The sequence below is a fragment of the Phalacrocorax carbo genome, chromosome 1, assembly GCF_963921805.1.
Source record: "Phalacrocorax carbo chromosome 1, bPhaCar2.1, whole genome shotgun sequence".
Taxonomy (NCBI): Eukaryota; Metazoa; Chordata; class Aves; order Suliformes; family Phalacrocoracidae; genus Phalacrocorax; species Phalacrocorax carbo.
Window position 1 is genome coordinate 53,341,771 of NC_087513.1, and position 13,669 is coordinate 53,355,439.

The following is a 13,669-nucleotide window of genomic DNA, read 5'->3' on the forward strand; positions in this document are numbered from 1 at the left end:
GAGGGCAAAGGAGAGTGACTGTGATTTCAGAAAGCAACTATGTCAAGTATTTCTATTCCAACCAACGAGCAGAATGTAAGTGCTAAAACTCTTGAGAAAGCCCTGGCTACCTCAGTGAATTACAAAGATCAGCTCTGTTCTGATATGTCCATTCAAAAATATGGAGTAAATATGAACACTTTACTGTGCCTTGAGAAATAGCAGCAATTGTTCCATCAGCTTAATTTTATATTCTTTATTTTTGTGCCAAATACTGAAACAATACACATTTTTCTGTGCACCCAAGTGCTCACGCTCTGTTTTAGACCACAACGTGAGGGTATCCAGCTACAAATACAATTCGCACATCACAGTGCATGTGTAAAAATGTGCAGGCTTTCAAAATCTAGCTCCAGGTGTTTACACTGCAAGAAAATAGGCTTTTGCTTGTAAAGTCTAAAGAGCTGATTGTGATTATTGGCTAGATACTAAATACACGTAACGAGTTCTCATCCAGCAAAGAACCTGAGTATGTTCTTAATTTTAAGCAGACTCAAAATCTCTCTCACTGCAGTGAGAATGACCTTGTTCAACATTAGTGCCTTATTAACTACCTTGCTACATAATTTGCTTATCTGAGACATGTGATCATTTTAATATTTAGAAGTATGTTAAAATTCTGGTTTAGATCAAGCCATCTCATTCAGCTTCTAAAAATGAAATGCCTTTTTGAAATCTCATTTGTGTTTCTAACATAATTAGTAAAGACCCTTCAAAACAAATAAAGGAAAAAGTATGCTGTTTTATGCACTACTTCACGCATTAATGAGTGAATCAGAGTGAATATCACAAGCTAGTTTAAAATATGAACTCAGTAGAACTAAAACGTCTCAGTAAGTTGAGAAAAATCTCAGACTGATCTTTTAATAAAATCAGATAACATTTGATAAATCTAATATTTACTTCACTTTTATTTGTGTTTATTTCTCATGTTTGTATGGAAAGAGGGTCTTTCCCTCCCAGCCTCCCAGGCAATATCGCTTAGAGTTTACTTAGTGGGACGTGTCACTGATAAAGCATAAATCAGCAGATGCTAAAGCAAGAAGGAAATGATAAAGCCAGGCTAGTGTTCCCTCAATAGCAACAGTGACACCAGATACCATCTTGGTTTGTTGTATTGGAGAACTGTGGTAAGATAAAGAAAATAAATCTCTTTTGAACATTGGATAGAGCTGCTGGACTGAAACCTCTGTCTGCCAACAAATCATCAAACATTAATTTGTCCAGTCCATGACCCAACACACAGGGGTTGTTTCAGCTAAAAAATGCAGTGCTCCCTCCTGCAGCGTGGGTGCTGAGGGAGAGGGAGGAGGGTAGAAGTAAATGTGCCCTGATTCAAGTCTCTCTATTTGATACCATGAAGATCATGGGAGAAGAAACTGTTCCTGCAACAACTTATTTAGAAGCTATGATGTTGGCAGATACATTTCTTTTTCACCTTGTGTTGTTGAAGGCAAGTTTGTGATTAACCGTGCATTAAATCACAGATGACTGGTAGAAGATTATGCCTACAATTTTGAGTGAAATCAAAGGACGATGTTGTTGGTGCAGTGAGGCCAGATATTAAGGTTACTGTGAATCAGAGAAGCATACGACACTGTCGTTTGTAGATTGCTGGAAGCTCCCTGTACTGCAAATGAGTCAAATGCAGGAGAGGAGATTTGAATGCAGCAAAACTTGTCTTGGCTTCGTAGGCTGTGTTAGGCTGAACAACAGTCAGGTCTAGGCTGGACATTTTCTGACCACTTTCTAGACAGTATTTTTCATTAATTAAAAACTAGCTTTGAAATTGAATATATATCAACACATGAAGCTCCAGCAGCTTCATTTTATTAAGACACCTGTGATTAGATAGTCCATCTGATATCAGCACCTCAGGACAGTCATTGCTGGCTGGCTGTCACTTCCTCTCTCCCTGGCCCAATTAGTTCAGATCTGTTGGAGATGCTGGAGGGATCCTGCTATCTTTGAGTGTCCTGAGGAGCAGTGATTTGGGTTTAACAAGGATGGAGGGCTTTGGGGAGGAGGGGGTATTTTATATTTGTTGGTATTGTCATTATTTTGCTCTAACAAGGGCTGAAATGGAGAAGAAAGGCTGGTGGATTTGAGAATGAAAATAAGTAATTGTATATGTTAGAAGTGGTAGTTGAGTATTTAACACGAAACTGAATTATATCACTTGCAAACCTGCTTTGCTGTCCTGGACAGCTGAATTGTTGTCCATTGCTTACTTCTCTACCTCCATCCTACTGTTGATATGTCTTTTCCAGCAGCTGCAGTGTTTTTCCTTTGTCTCCAGAATTCTCTTCTGGGGCAAATCCTAGCCTCCCACCTCTGAGGCCATCTGCGGATTTCCCTAGGCTGCTATTATATGAATAATCAGCTGTCTCACTTAAGAAATTCTCTTTGTTCTACATCATTAAATGCTGACTCCTGCTGCTGCTATGACATATCACTTTACAGGAATCTTCAAGGAGAGTTGTCTCTGATGTTAACAGTGGATCTTTGCTGTGGAACAAAAGAATACGCTGGGAAAAGCATGAGATGGTTTGAGTGTATAATATTTTAACATTGGGAAATAAAAAAGGCTGAAGCTGGTGTATGTATACCCATTTTGAGGTCTGTATTTCCAAAAAGTGAAGGAGGGTCTTTAAAATAGGATTGAGTGATTTGTGCCCAGGAATATAATGCATAGCTTTCATCAAGGTGGCGGTGAGATATTCAGTTGGCGAGGGGAGGGGGAAGATGCAGTGGACTAGGAAGGAACTCAAAACAAGACCAGCTTGTTATAGGCAGGCTGCAGAAGGAAAATGCTTCCGTCAAAAGCATGAATAATGGCCACTAGTGAAGGCATGGTAATGGACTAAATGACCTGAAGGTTTCTTCTTCTACTATGGCCTTTTTGTTGTGAAGTCCTTTCCTAGATATCTCTCTGACCACTGCAGCTCTCTGCTGACTGTGTATTAATTACACAGTCTCTGTGTTAGAAGAGCATCACTTCTAACAGATGCCCTTGTGAAAGGTCAGGTTTACCGCTACTCTTTAAAACCGGCCATATGCCTGGTAGCTCCCTCCTTGTGCCTGGCTGCATCAGAGCACCCTGTAGCCAGTAGCTTGAGCCTGTTTGCCCAGTACCGTTCCCTGTCAACTCTTGACATGCAGCTACCTTTGCATGGAAAGGGTGTGTTTTCAAAACTTCCTCCTTTCTTTGCTCATGTTGAAAGAACACTAAAATGGGCAAACCTTGTTCCTATTTACATGTGCAAATAGAATCATAGAATGGTTTAAGTTGGAAGGGACCTTTAGAGGTCATCTAGTCCAACCCCCCTGCATTGAGCAGGGTCATCTTCAACTAGATCAGGTTGCTCAGAGCCCCGTCCAACCTGACCTTGAATGTTTCCAGGGATGAGGCATCTACCACCTCTCTGGGCAACCTGTTCCAGCGTTTCACTACCCTCATAGTAAAAAATATGTTTGCAACTACCTTTAAAGCAGGTTTGCTGTGACCTTCTAGCTTATGTTTTTGTTCTGCTGGGCTTTTAAACAGCAACCATTGCATACCAGTGTGACCCCCTTCGAAACAGACTGCAGTACCAGAGTACTTCCTAGACCATGGCATGCCATCAGCTTGGCATGTGAGAATGTGTGGTGTCCTGTGGCTAAAATATGCTAACTGTGCTCTTTTTGTCCTAATGGTTGTTTTCTGTCTTGAGACTTAATTAATCCTTTGTGTGTTAGTGTGTTTTATTTTAGCCTGATTGGTCCTGTAGTGCTGTGTCATTTGTAACAATGCGTCTCGTCTGTTTCCACATTTTGGAGTTAGTTTGTAGATGGTATGGTGAGGGGATGCTCGTGGCATGGCAGCACGTATTCACTTGAATGAGGGACTCATCAGTGGTGACTCTGCATCATTCCTGATAGCAGAGAATGTTGTGGTTTCATTCTCTTCAGATTTAAATCAGTCTATGTTCTATCTAAAGCTGTTTGGTTTGAAATAAAATTGGTTCTTCTGGGGGAAAAAAATTAAATAGCTTTATTCCATGTGTATATTCCCTCACCTGAAAGCCCCTTGGCTGGATTTTCTACTGTACTGTCACAAACCCCATCAATTTCTTGAATTTCTTCAGAAGGAAGAGAGGATTTGCAGGTTAACCGGCTGGAAACGCAAATATGGATAAAACCAGACATACAGAAGACAGATGTGGACTTTTCAGAAATTCTTAATGCAATACAAGAAAGTAAGTTATCCCTTGGATGCAAAATTGTGTTTATGGTAGAAGAATCAAATTGAGATGCATTGAAATTATAACTGAAGGAACATACAAAGTGATGAACTGAATGATAAGTGAGTATGTATTACTAAAATCTCTGAGAAAGTTCAATGGGTTATTGAAGGCCAGTAAGAAATCTTTTACTATGAGAGAAGTCACAGTAAGATTTGAATTATTACGTGTCTAAGGATTCTAACAGTATATATTTCCTATGTAGAAATCATCAGAAATATTAAGATTCTTGTTGCTTTAATCCATTCTTTACATGCTTGAATGGCTGTGTGAACTAATAATGTCATGCTAATGCTGCAGTCTGGGATTCAAGACTGGATTTGAAGTTCCAACTGTTCCAAAGTGTTGGGGTACATTCACATTTTTGCAGCTGGTAATTTTTGGGGGCAGAAGTGATGAGCTTGTCACAACTGAAGGTTTGTGTATCTTAGGCACTGCATGAAACCATCTCTTTTCACATGTAATGTGCTGTGGACTAAGAATCAACTGGTCCACGCATCTTAAATGTAACTGTGGAATGATCTCAAGGCTTGTGCTAGAAGAAACACTACCCTTGTTAACAACAGCAGAGACACCCGTCCTACCCAAAACTGATGCAACTCTGGAATCCAAAAGAATTTGGAATTTCAGTGGGAATTTTCCATAATAGATTGAAAACTCTTATGCAGACTAAGAATCTAAATGCATGGCATTGCTTCCTGGTTTCCCTCTTTTCCGGTTTTATTTTAAACTGAGTGCTTTGTGTAGCAATTTTCTAAAGTGAGAAACAGCAACTTAAATTCTTGAATTATAAAAAATGTCTAAGAATGTGTAAAACCCTGTACTCTTCCTGAGTTTTGCAATATGAAAAAGGAACCATACATTGGTAGCATCAGGTCATTTGGTCGTGGTATTACTTTGGTGGTAGAAAGAAAACCGTCAGGTTAGTATGATGACAGCGGTAATAATTTGAAATTGAGTCACCTCGTTATGTAATCTATAAGTTTAGGGTGAACCCTATGTTTTGTAACTTAAAAAGCTTTTTACATCAGGAAATCTTAATATGAGATTTTTGGTTTCTCCCCTCTTCTCCACACCCACACAGCCCAGATATAGGCCTGGGGTAGCTGGGATGTAGACTGGAGAGGCTGAAAAGGCACTGTAGTCTTTCAGAGGCTGAATAGGCGAGGTAGATAAACAAAGACAAGCAAATTCAAGTTGGGAAGAGACCACATTTGAATACACGAAGCAGTTATCATCTTCTCAATTTCAAGCATATGGCTGAGGAGAATAAAAATGGATGATTTGTTTAAAACTATTAGACGTCAAAATTAGATTTATTAGCAGTGTTTGTCCACAGCAGCTTCTGTGTTTAATGTGTCTAAGACTCTACAATGACCTATAGTGCTTACGTGCAGAATTTAGCTCTGATGCAGTAGAAATTACTTTTAAGTCTTTTATAACAGTAGTATAGTCACATAAAAGTAAATAATGAGATAGTAAATCTTTATCTTCAGTTGCAGCCTGAGAGATTAAAAAAAAAAGGTAGTTTTAGAGCAAAATGTTTATTTTAAGTAACTAAAAAAATAATCTCTGCTGTTGAATGGTTACTCTTGGAAGTCTACCAAACAGAAAGATATACCAGTTAGCTGAAGTTGCACAAGGCACCTCCTGAATAAGGAAATGCTCAGGAAACTCATGTTAGCAAGAAAAAAAATATGTGATCTTTAAAAGCATCATTATGCTATACCTTTTCAAATTCCTATTAAATTCTAACAACAACTGAGAATAAAAGTAACAATGACTATTCAAGAGCAACCACCCTAGAAAGAATATTTAGGCATGTTTATCCTAATTATTTGATATTCACAACAGACTGCAGGTGACAAGGACTCAAAACAAGTCTTTGCAGAAAATTTCTTGGGTTTTCATACTTGAATTTTTCTGCTTTATGAGTCTCTGCAAAACAGGTGTTTTCTACTCAGGATTTTTATTAAGGGGTATTCTCCAGTATTGGTGCTTTTAAACCAAATAATTTTTTTCCACCCCCATTAACATGTGAAAATACTCTATAATTATTATAGACATTGCCAGTAAGAATTTTTAAGGAAATTCATTCCTTAGTGTTACTAACAGGCCTAAAAGCTTCCAAAGAGCAGTTTCTGGAATATTGATCTTCAGCTTGCATTATCTAAAGCTAGAGTATACTTGACGGCTTGGTGTGACAAGTGGTAATAAAATGACAATTAAGTAGCAGAAACATGATCTCTGAGCATGTGTCATGGTTTAACCCCAGGCGGCAACCAAGCCCCACACAGCCACTTGCTCACTCCCCCCCTGTGGGATGGGGAATAGAATCAGAAGAGTAAAAATGAGAAAACTCATGGGTTGAGACAAAGACAGTTTATAGGTAAAGCAAAAGCTGTACGCAATCAAGCAAAGCAAAATAAGGAATTCATTCACTACTTCCCATGGGCAGGCAGGTGTTCAGCCACCTCCAGGAAAGCAGGGCTCCATCATGTGTAATGGTTACTTGGGAAGACAAACGCCATCACTCCAAATGTTGCTCCCCTTCCTTCTTCTTCCATACACTTTATGTACTGAGTACAATGTCATATGGTATGGAATATCCCTTTGGTCAGTTGGGGTCAGCTGTGCCAGCTGCGTCCCTTCCCAGATTCTTGTGCACCTCCAGCCCACTCCCTGGTGGCATGGCCAGAGAGGCAGCGTGTAAGCACTGCTCAGCAGTAATGAAAAAAACCCTGTATTATCAACACTGTTTCCAGCACAAATCCAAAGCACAGCCCCATACTACATACTGTCAAGAAAATAAACTCTACCTCAGCCAAAACCAACACAGCATGCTTCCATGTTGCCACACAAAAACAGTCAGGTCCTATTTTTTAATGAAAATTCTTATTTTTAGGCACCTCAGTTTTTGAGGATCCATCTTCAGAAGGTTAAAGGAGTTATATTATCTTTGAGCCCTATCTAAATCAGCCTCTTGGTCCAAAGTGGCTTGTGGACCCACTGAGATTGTGCACAGATTCTTGCTCAGAATTTCCCAGCATTCAGTTTTGGGGATATTTGGGATAAAAATATTTGTATATCCATAATTTTTTAGCTTCTCAAGGGATTCTGAATTATCAAATCATTTGGGGTTTTCTTCCACAAAATGGAACATGAGGGGGAGAAAAGAGCTTGCATATTTAAGCTGATCTAAAACCAGAGGGGGTGTTCTTAGTATCTCCTGTAGCAACGTAGCAAAGTACTTGCTGCTCTGCATTGCTGTTAAATTTCACTGCTAAAAAGATATGACTATACACCAGCACCAGTCTGTCTCCCAAATAGCATATATATGATAAAACTATAATATAACATCCTGTTAAGGTAATTTGTGGATATGTGCATGTCATGATCCGAAGGTGAGAGAAAAGATGGAGCCGTTGTTATGCCTTTAGCAACATTTGGCAGGATAGGTGTTCATGTCCATTGGAGTGGAATGGTTGAGCTAGCTACAGGCAGCAGGAGAGTTGGCTTGTAAGTACCATCACCATTATTAAAGCAAAGCAAACGGGATTTGCTTTTAAAATTATTTATTTAGTTCTGTGGAATAGTTTTTTTTTTTTCTTAAGTATCCAATGAGACTTGGGCTAGAAGAATGTTCCTAGCAAATGTTAAGGCCCCATGTTTAATTTCAGTGACTGAAATACTAAGAGTGTATTTTCAAAAACATGCACAGCAAGGCAACTGCAGTGTAAAGAGCTCCATTTTCTCACCAGCAGCACACCTTTACTGCAACTGGAGGAAGGAAACAGACAACTGTAGTGCTGATGAGGTAGTTCATCACACCTCTTCACTGCTTATCCTATTTGCTGAAGCTACCAACTAGCATGCCAATTACCTGCATACTTCTGATATAAGCAATTTTTTACTACAGGTAATCTGGGCAGGTCCTGGTAGCTAATTTCACTAACCAGCTGAGATTCACTGCTTCCACAGCTTGTAGACACTGCTGAGATGGGCTGGATTTCAGTGACCTTGAAATAAGATTTTTTGCTTCTCACAAGTCCTCAGAATAATCCAGTAATTCTTTGCTTGAAACCCCCAAATACGTTCATTCTCTTACACACCAAGTTGTGGATCTCAAAACACCCACTTAAAACCATCTATTTTGCAACCCAAAGCATTACTGGCACTTCAGGAAGCAGCAATTCTAGTCTCTCAAAGGCCTCATCTTTTATGTGAAGGCAGTCTTAATGGCAGGAAAATGCAAGTTCAAATTCCCTTGAGCATAGCATACAGGCAAAGCTTTTGTTTTTACATCTTTCATTGCCTCTGTCTGGAAGAGATATAGATCTTGCATAATCTTCAGAAAGCTCCACTATTTAATTATTTTTATATTTTCCACAGTTGTTTTCAGACTATATTGAGGTGTTGGTCACATACAGGTTCATGCGTCACTCTCATGAAGGCACTGTGTTGGGTTTCAGTTCAGTGAAGTTCAAAGTCATTCAAAATGTTTTCTGTTTCAGTAGTTCTTTCTGTTGAGTATTCAGATGAATTCTTCTCATATGAACATGTATGCAAAAGCTGGTCATGATCTACATCGAGATTACTACCTGATGAGATGGAATGTTTACAGTCTTGCCCTTTGAAACAGTAACAACAGTGAAGGACAGGTGGTGCGACTGTGCTGTCTTGTGCAGTTCCCCTGTCTTTTATAGGCATCTCTAGTATGATTTCTGTAGACTGAAAAGAATCAAGGTGGCAAATAGTTTTTTAACATTGCTGCTTCATGTGGTACAAATTGGAGTCAGTTTTTTGCCTTCTGAGCCTCCTGGAACCTCTGTAGTTTGTCCTAGTTCAAATTGGATGCAGACACAGTGACATGGAGGAGCTGCAGGCTCTCCACATAAACAAAACACCAGGATGCTGTTCACACTCCACTCCTGTCAGTAAGCTCAACTATAACTGAGAACAGGATGGTGTGAAGCCAAGGCCAGTTTTAAAGTGGAAAACTCAATCCTGGACATTTGTCTCTAATGATATCCTGGCACTTTTCGCAAAAGAAGGGTAAGTAAAATAAATGGACTGATAGTAAAACAGCCTTAAAACAGCAAGAGAAACTTAGTATCTGCAAAAAAGAGGATTTCTATCTCTGATATATTCACAGACTATGATGATACGCACACTATAAAAGAAGGTGAAATGGGTGAAGCTATTACTCCCAGTATCTCTGTAAAAGCTGCTTGAGATCCTACAGAACAGAGGATGCTATCTAAAACTGATCAATTATGGTATGAAGTAAGGATTAAATATTGTGTGATTCTAATATTAGGATACAAAGAATAATAGATAGATTAGTCAGTATGCAACTCCAAAACTGCTAAACTTGGAGTAGTTTGTTACCCTAAAAACTGTAAGTCTGGCACAGAATTTCTTATCATTATACTGTCTGGATGGAAAAAATGCTGTTAAAAGTATTAAAAACTCTGAATTTCTATTAAAAATTATGTTGCTTAGCTTAGTTCATTAGCTTAGTATCTAGAGTGGATTCATTTGGATGTGAAGACTTTTCTGTTGTTTCTGAAATTTTTAGTGGCTTTATAAGCAAAAATATTGCAATTGAAAATTTAATGCATTTTATTAACCCTGTCCTTATTTTATGCATGAAAATGAAGGAGTCATCCTTGAATATTTTGATAGGGTTTTCTTTTTTACCTATGTACACCTGGGTAGATACTTCAAAAGGTATGTACAAAAAGGGAGTAATCTCTTCTCCATGTTCGTGACTGGTTGTTGGGAAAAGAATAATATATTTAAGTGCAACATAGGTGCATATTCAGGACAAATATTAAGAAGAAAACCTTCTTCAGCTTGTGATAGTGAAAAATAGGCCACCTGCAGAGATTGTGGAGCATCGGAGATTTTTTTAAAAAGGTTTCTTAAACTGGGCCATAGCCCCTGAAGAAGGGAAAGGTGAAAAGGAGGTCACAAAACGTTCGTGATGCCTGGGAACAAATAATGGACTTTACTTTCTGGCAGCTATTTGGTCTGTCCACAGTGGGGAAATGGATTTTTTACACCTACGCCAGGAGTTAGAAATGGAACTAAGTTGCCACCAGCAAGTAGAGATTTTTGGCTGTTCCCTGTTAATATAAATTCTTGTCAACAGGAATTATAACTGGCTGTCATGAAGTCAGGGGAGTTGCAGCGAAGCAAAAAGATCAGGAGGTTATTGCACAACAGAAAAATTATTCCAAAAGTCAGTCAAGTTTGAAAAAGCAGTGTGAAAAATAGTGGGTTAGACAGATTCCTGTCAAGAATGATAGATGTTTGATCCTGCTCTAGTCAGGGGAGGAGGCTCAGTAGCTGACCTCTGGGGGTCCCTTCTAACAGTTACGACTCTACTGTCATAATTCTGGATTTTGCCTTTGAAACATGAGATTGGAGAGTTGAAGTCTATCCCCAGTTGAAGTTTCATCCTTAGAAAAGGCATTTCCTTCCCCCCACCACACATCTCTTCATCACACTTCCACACCACACCTGCAGCATATGGAGCGCAAAGATGGACCTTGCTGGCCGCAGCCTGCCCAGTTCACATCTCCCATCCAACAGCCATTCAGTGACCCTTATGTGGGACTATAGACTTGGCACAGCTTCCCATTGCCTCCTTCCTCAGCAGAGCAGGGAATGCCACCTAAAGCTAACGCTGCTCTGATATTGAGTACAGTGCCAGCCTTTAACTCACTCCTCCTAGGGTTGTAGAGTTTTTTTCTAACTAGAATACGATTATCACGTGACATGGTATTGTGTGAAAGGTGGAGGAAATTCAACCCATTTACTCAAGCAGGTGTCTCCTGTCAGGGCACTGGTGGGGCCCGGGGTTGCCCGTGGCAGGGAGGCCGGGCAGGGCCTGGCAGCCTGGGCCTGTCCCACCATCCCAGCAGGGCGGGGAGGGTGGGGGAACAGGCCCAGGCTGCCAGGCCCTGTCAGGGGTGGGGGGCGGGCCAAGGCCAGTCTGGGATGTCAGCCCACGGGTTGACATCAGGATCAGGCCTGGTGAGGAGAACCAGGGTCAGACACAGCCCCAGGATGGCTGGGCAATGCTTCCCCCTGGTGCTGTCTGGGGGCCTCTCCCCACAGACACTGGAGGGATGGGGCTGCCCTTGACTGTACTGTCTCTGCCTTGGCCCTGAGCCCCACTGCCAGATCCCCAGGGGCGGATGTGCTCCAGGCCCTTAAATCTCTTCACTTTTTGTCAGGGTTAGGTTTACTACAGCATCCTGTAGATGTCTGCTATTGCTCTATGCATGACTAAGGGCTGTGCAGTAGGTAGATCTGAAAGTGCCAGCTTTATATGCATCAAAACATGCCAAACTGTGCAAAGACAAACTTCTGCCCACGTTCATTTATTCAATGCCTTTCAAGTGACAGTACTTGTTTGAAGTCTTCTGCCTTTGGCTGCCCCACAGGTTTGTACTTCTAACTTGATACTTTATGTACTAGGTTAAAAAACTGCTTCTTTATGATAAGAAATTTTCAGAGACTGTAGTAATCCAGAAAGCAAGTGTTTAAGCCACTTACCTCAAGAGAAGCCAAAGAAATAGCTAATGTATGATTTATTGTGACAGAAGATCACTTCTTAGTCATCAGAGAGGTATTGTGGTATCCTAATCTTTATGTGGCTCACCAGTGAAGAAAGCACTCCTCCAATCTGCAGGAGATTTTGAATTTAAGATAGTAGATACTTAAACCAGAACTAAAAAGTGGGATTGTTGTTAATGTGTTATACTCGGTATCTTCATTTGGCTCAAAGGTGATTTGAATGTATACTTTTATTTTTGTTTTTAGTAGCTAAGGATGTCAACATTTTTTTTGATGAGTTAGAAGGTGTGAACAGCCCTTCCAAAGACGATGACTCCCTGCTTCACCATGGTAATTTGACCAGTACTTCTGATGATGCCAGCAGGTTGGAAGTTGTAGGAGAGGTAAGAACACACAGAATTATTAATATACTAACTATTCATGCCCATTATAAAGAAGGAGTAAATGTAATTTGAATTCAAATCTCATTCTGTGCAAGACAACAGGTATCTGACATTTGTCATGGGGACTGTTTTCCCATTCCAAGATTATAGTGCTGAAATATAAAATATATCAAGTTAAAATGAGATTTTATTGATTTCATGCACCTCCATTTAAAAGTCTATACGGGTCTTTGTTGTCTGCTTCTGGAAATAATGGAGAAGTTTTCCCTATATTAATCCTTTGGAGGGAGGGAGGGATGGAGGGAGAGAGAGAGGAGAATTTATCCTAAATCTCTCTGAGAACTATTGGGTATCAGGTATGTGACACATCCCCTTCCAGCAAAGAATAAGTGACCTGAAGGTGCAAAATGGTGATTCAGAGAACATGCCAGGGAGAAATCATTCAGCACATAGTACATTTTAAATTATGTCTTAAGGCAGCAAAGCATCATGGACCCAAGTGTGAAAATTTGGGCCTAAATTGCTTTTTGTGCAGAAATGAACATGATACTCTCTAACTTTGCCTCCAACTGCCCTACAACCCATGGATGTTAGGGCTATGTCCTCAGCGAGTGAGGAGACCAGGGACATGTTTCCTTTCCCCCATCTCAGGAGTGTGTCTGCATCCACACTACTTGCTGGAGTGGTCTGATGTTACCTGCAAGCTGCGCCTGAGGATTTTTGGCAGAGGTCTGACTGGCACAGAGCAGAACTGGCAAGGAGCATACTAACAACTTTAAAACCATTGAAAACCACAGGATATCGCTGAAGCCTCTGCCCTGACCCTCTTTTGTTTACTAGTTTAGATAAAATTTAGAAGATATAATTAGAGACTATGTCTTTTTCAGGAGCTAGGGGGTTTTGTGGTGCAAATTCTTTTGTGAAACACTGCTGAGGAGAGATTTGGAGATTCTCCTTGTGCTAGAAATTCAGCCCATAGAGAGCTGCACTCCTGGAATGTTTAGACAGATAATTAAAGCAACAAAATTCAGGGCACCCAGAGATATGTTTGACCTTGCTCACAATTTCACCTTCCCCTTTAGTCATTGCTCTTCCCCAACTACCCATACAACTTGCAAAGGGCCCTCTTTGCCTGCTTGCACTGTAATAAGTTAACCTGACATGATATTCATGTGTTGCATTTTGGGTTCATGTACCATATAGTCACTAACAAAAGGACATGGGTGAAAGGCACATGATCTTTGCATGTTAAAGAGGAAAAGTGAACAGAAAATGGTCAGAAGGACAGAGGATGAGATAGAGCAACATATGCTGCTATTATGGCAAAACTTTTTTTTCCTCTTCAATGTATTCTTTGTTGTTTTTTAAAGGGAA

The 13,669-nt window shown here is 40.2% G+C and overlaps 1 protein-coding gene across 1 annotated transcript in view; it reads left to right on the forward strand.

Annotated features, from left to right (window-relative positions):
- The window catches only part of ANO4 (anoctamin 4), a 135,699-nt gene that overhangs the window by 10,032 nt on the left and 111,998 nt on the right, over positions 1-13,669 (forward strand). Inside the window, exons 3-4 of the mRNA XM_064450042.1 lie at positions 4,167-4,277; positions 12,159-12,295. Coding sequence (XP_064306112.1) covers positions 4,167-4,277; positions 12,159-12,295 — 248 coding nt within the window. The remainder of the gene's footprint in view (positions 1-4,166; positions 4,278-12,158; positions 12,296-13,669) is intronic.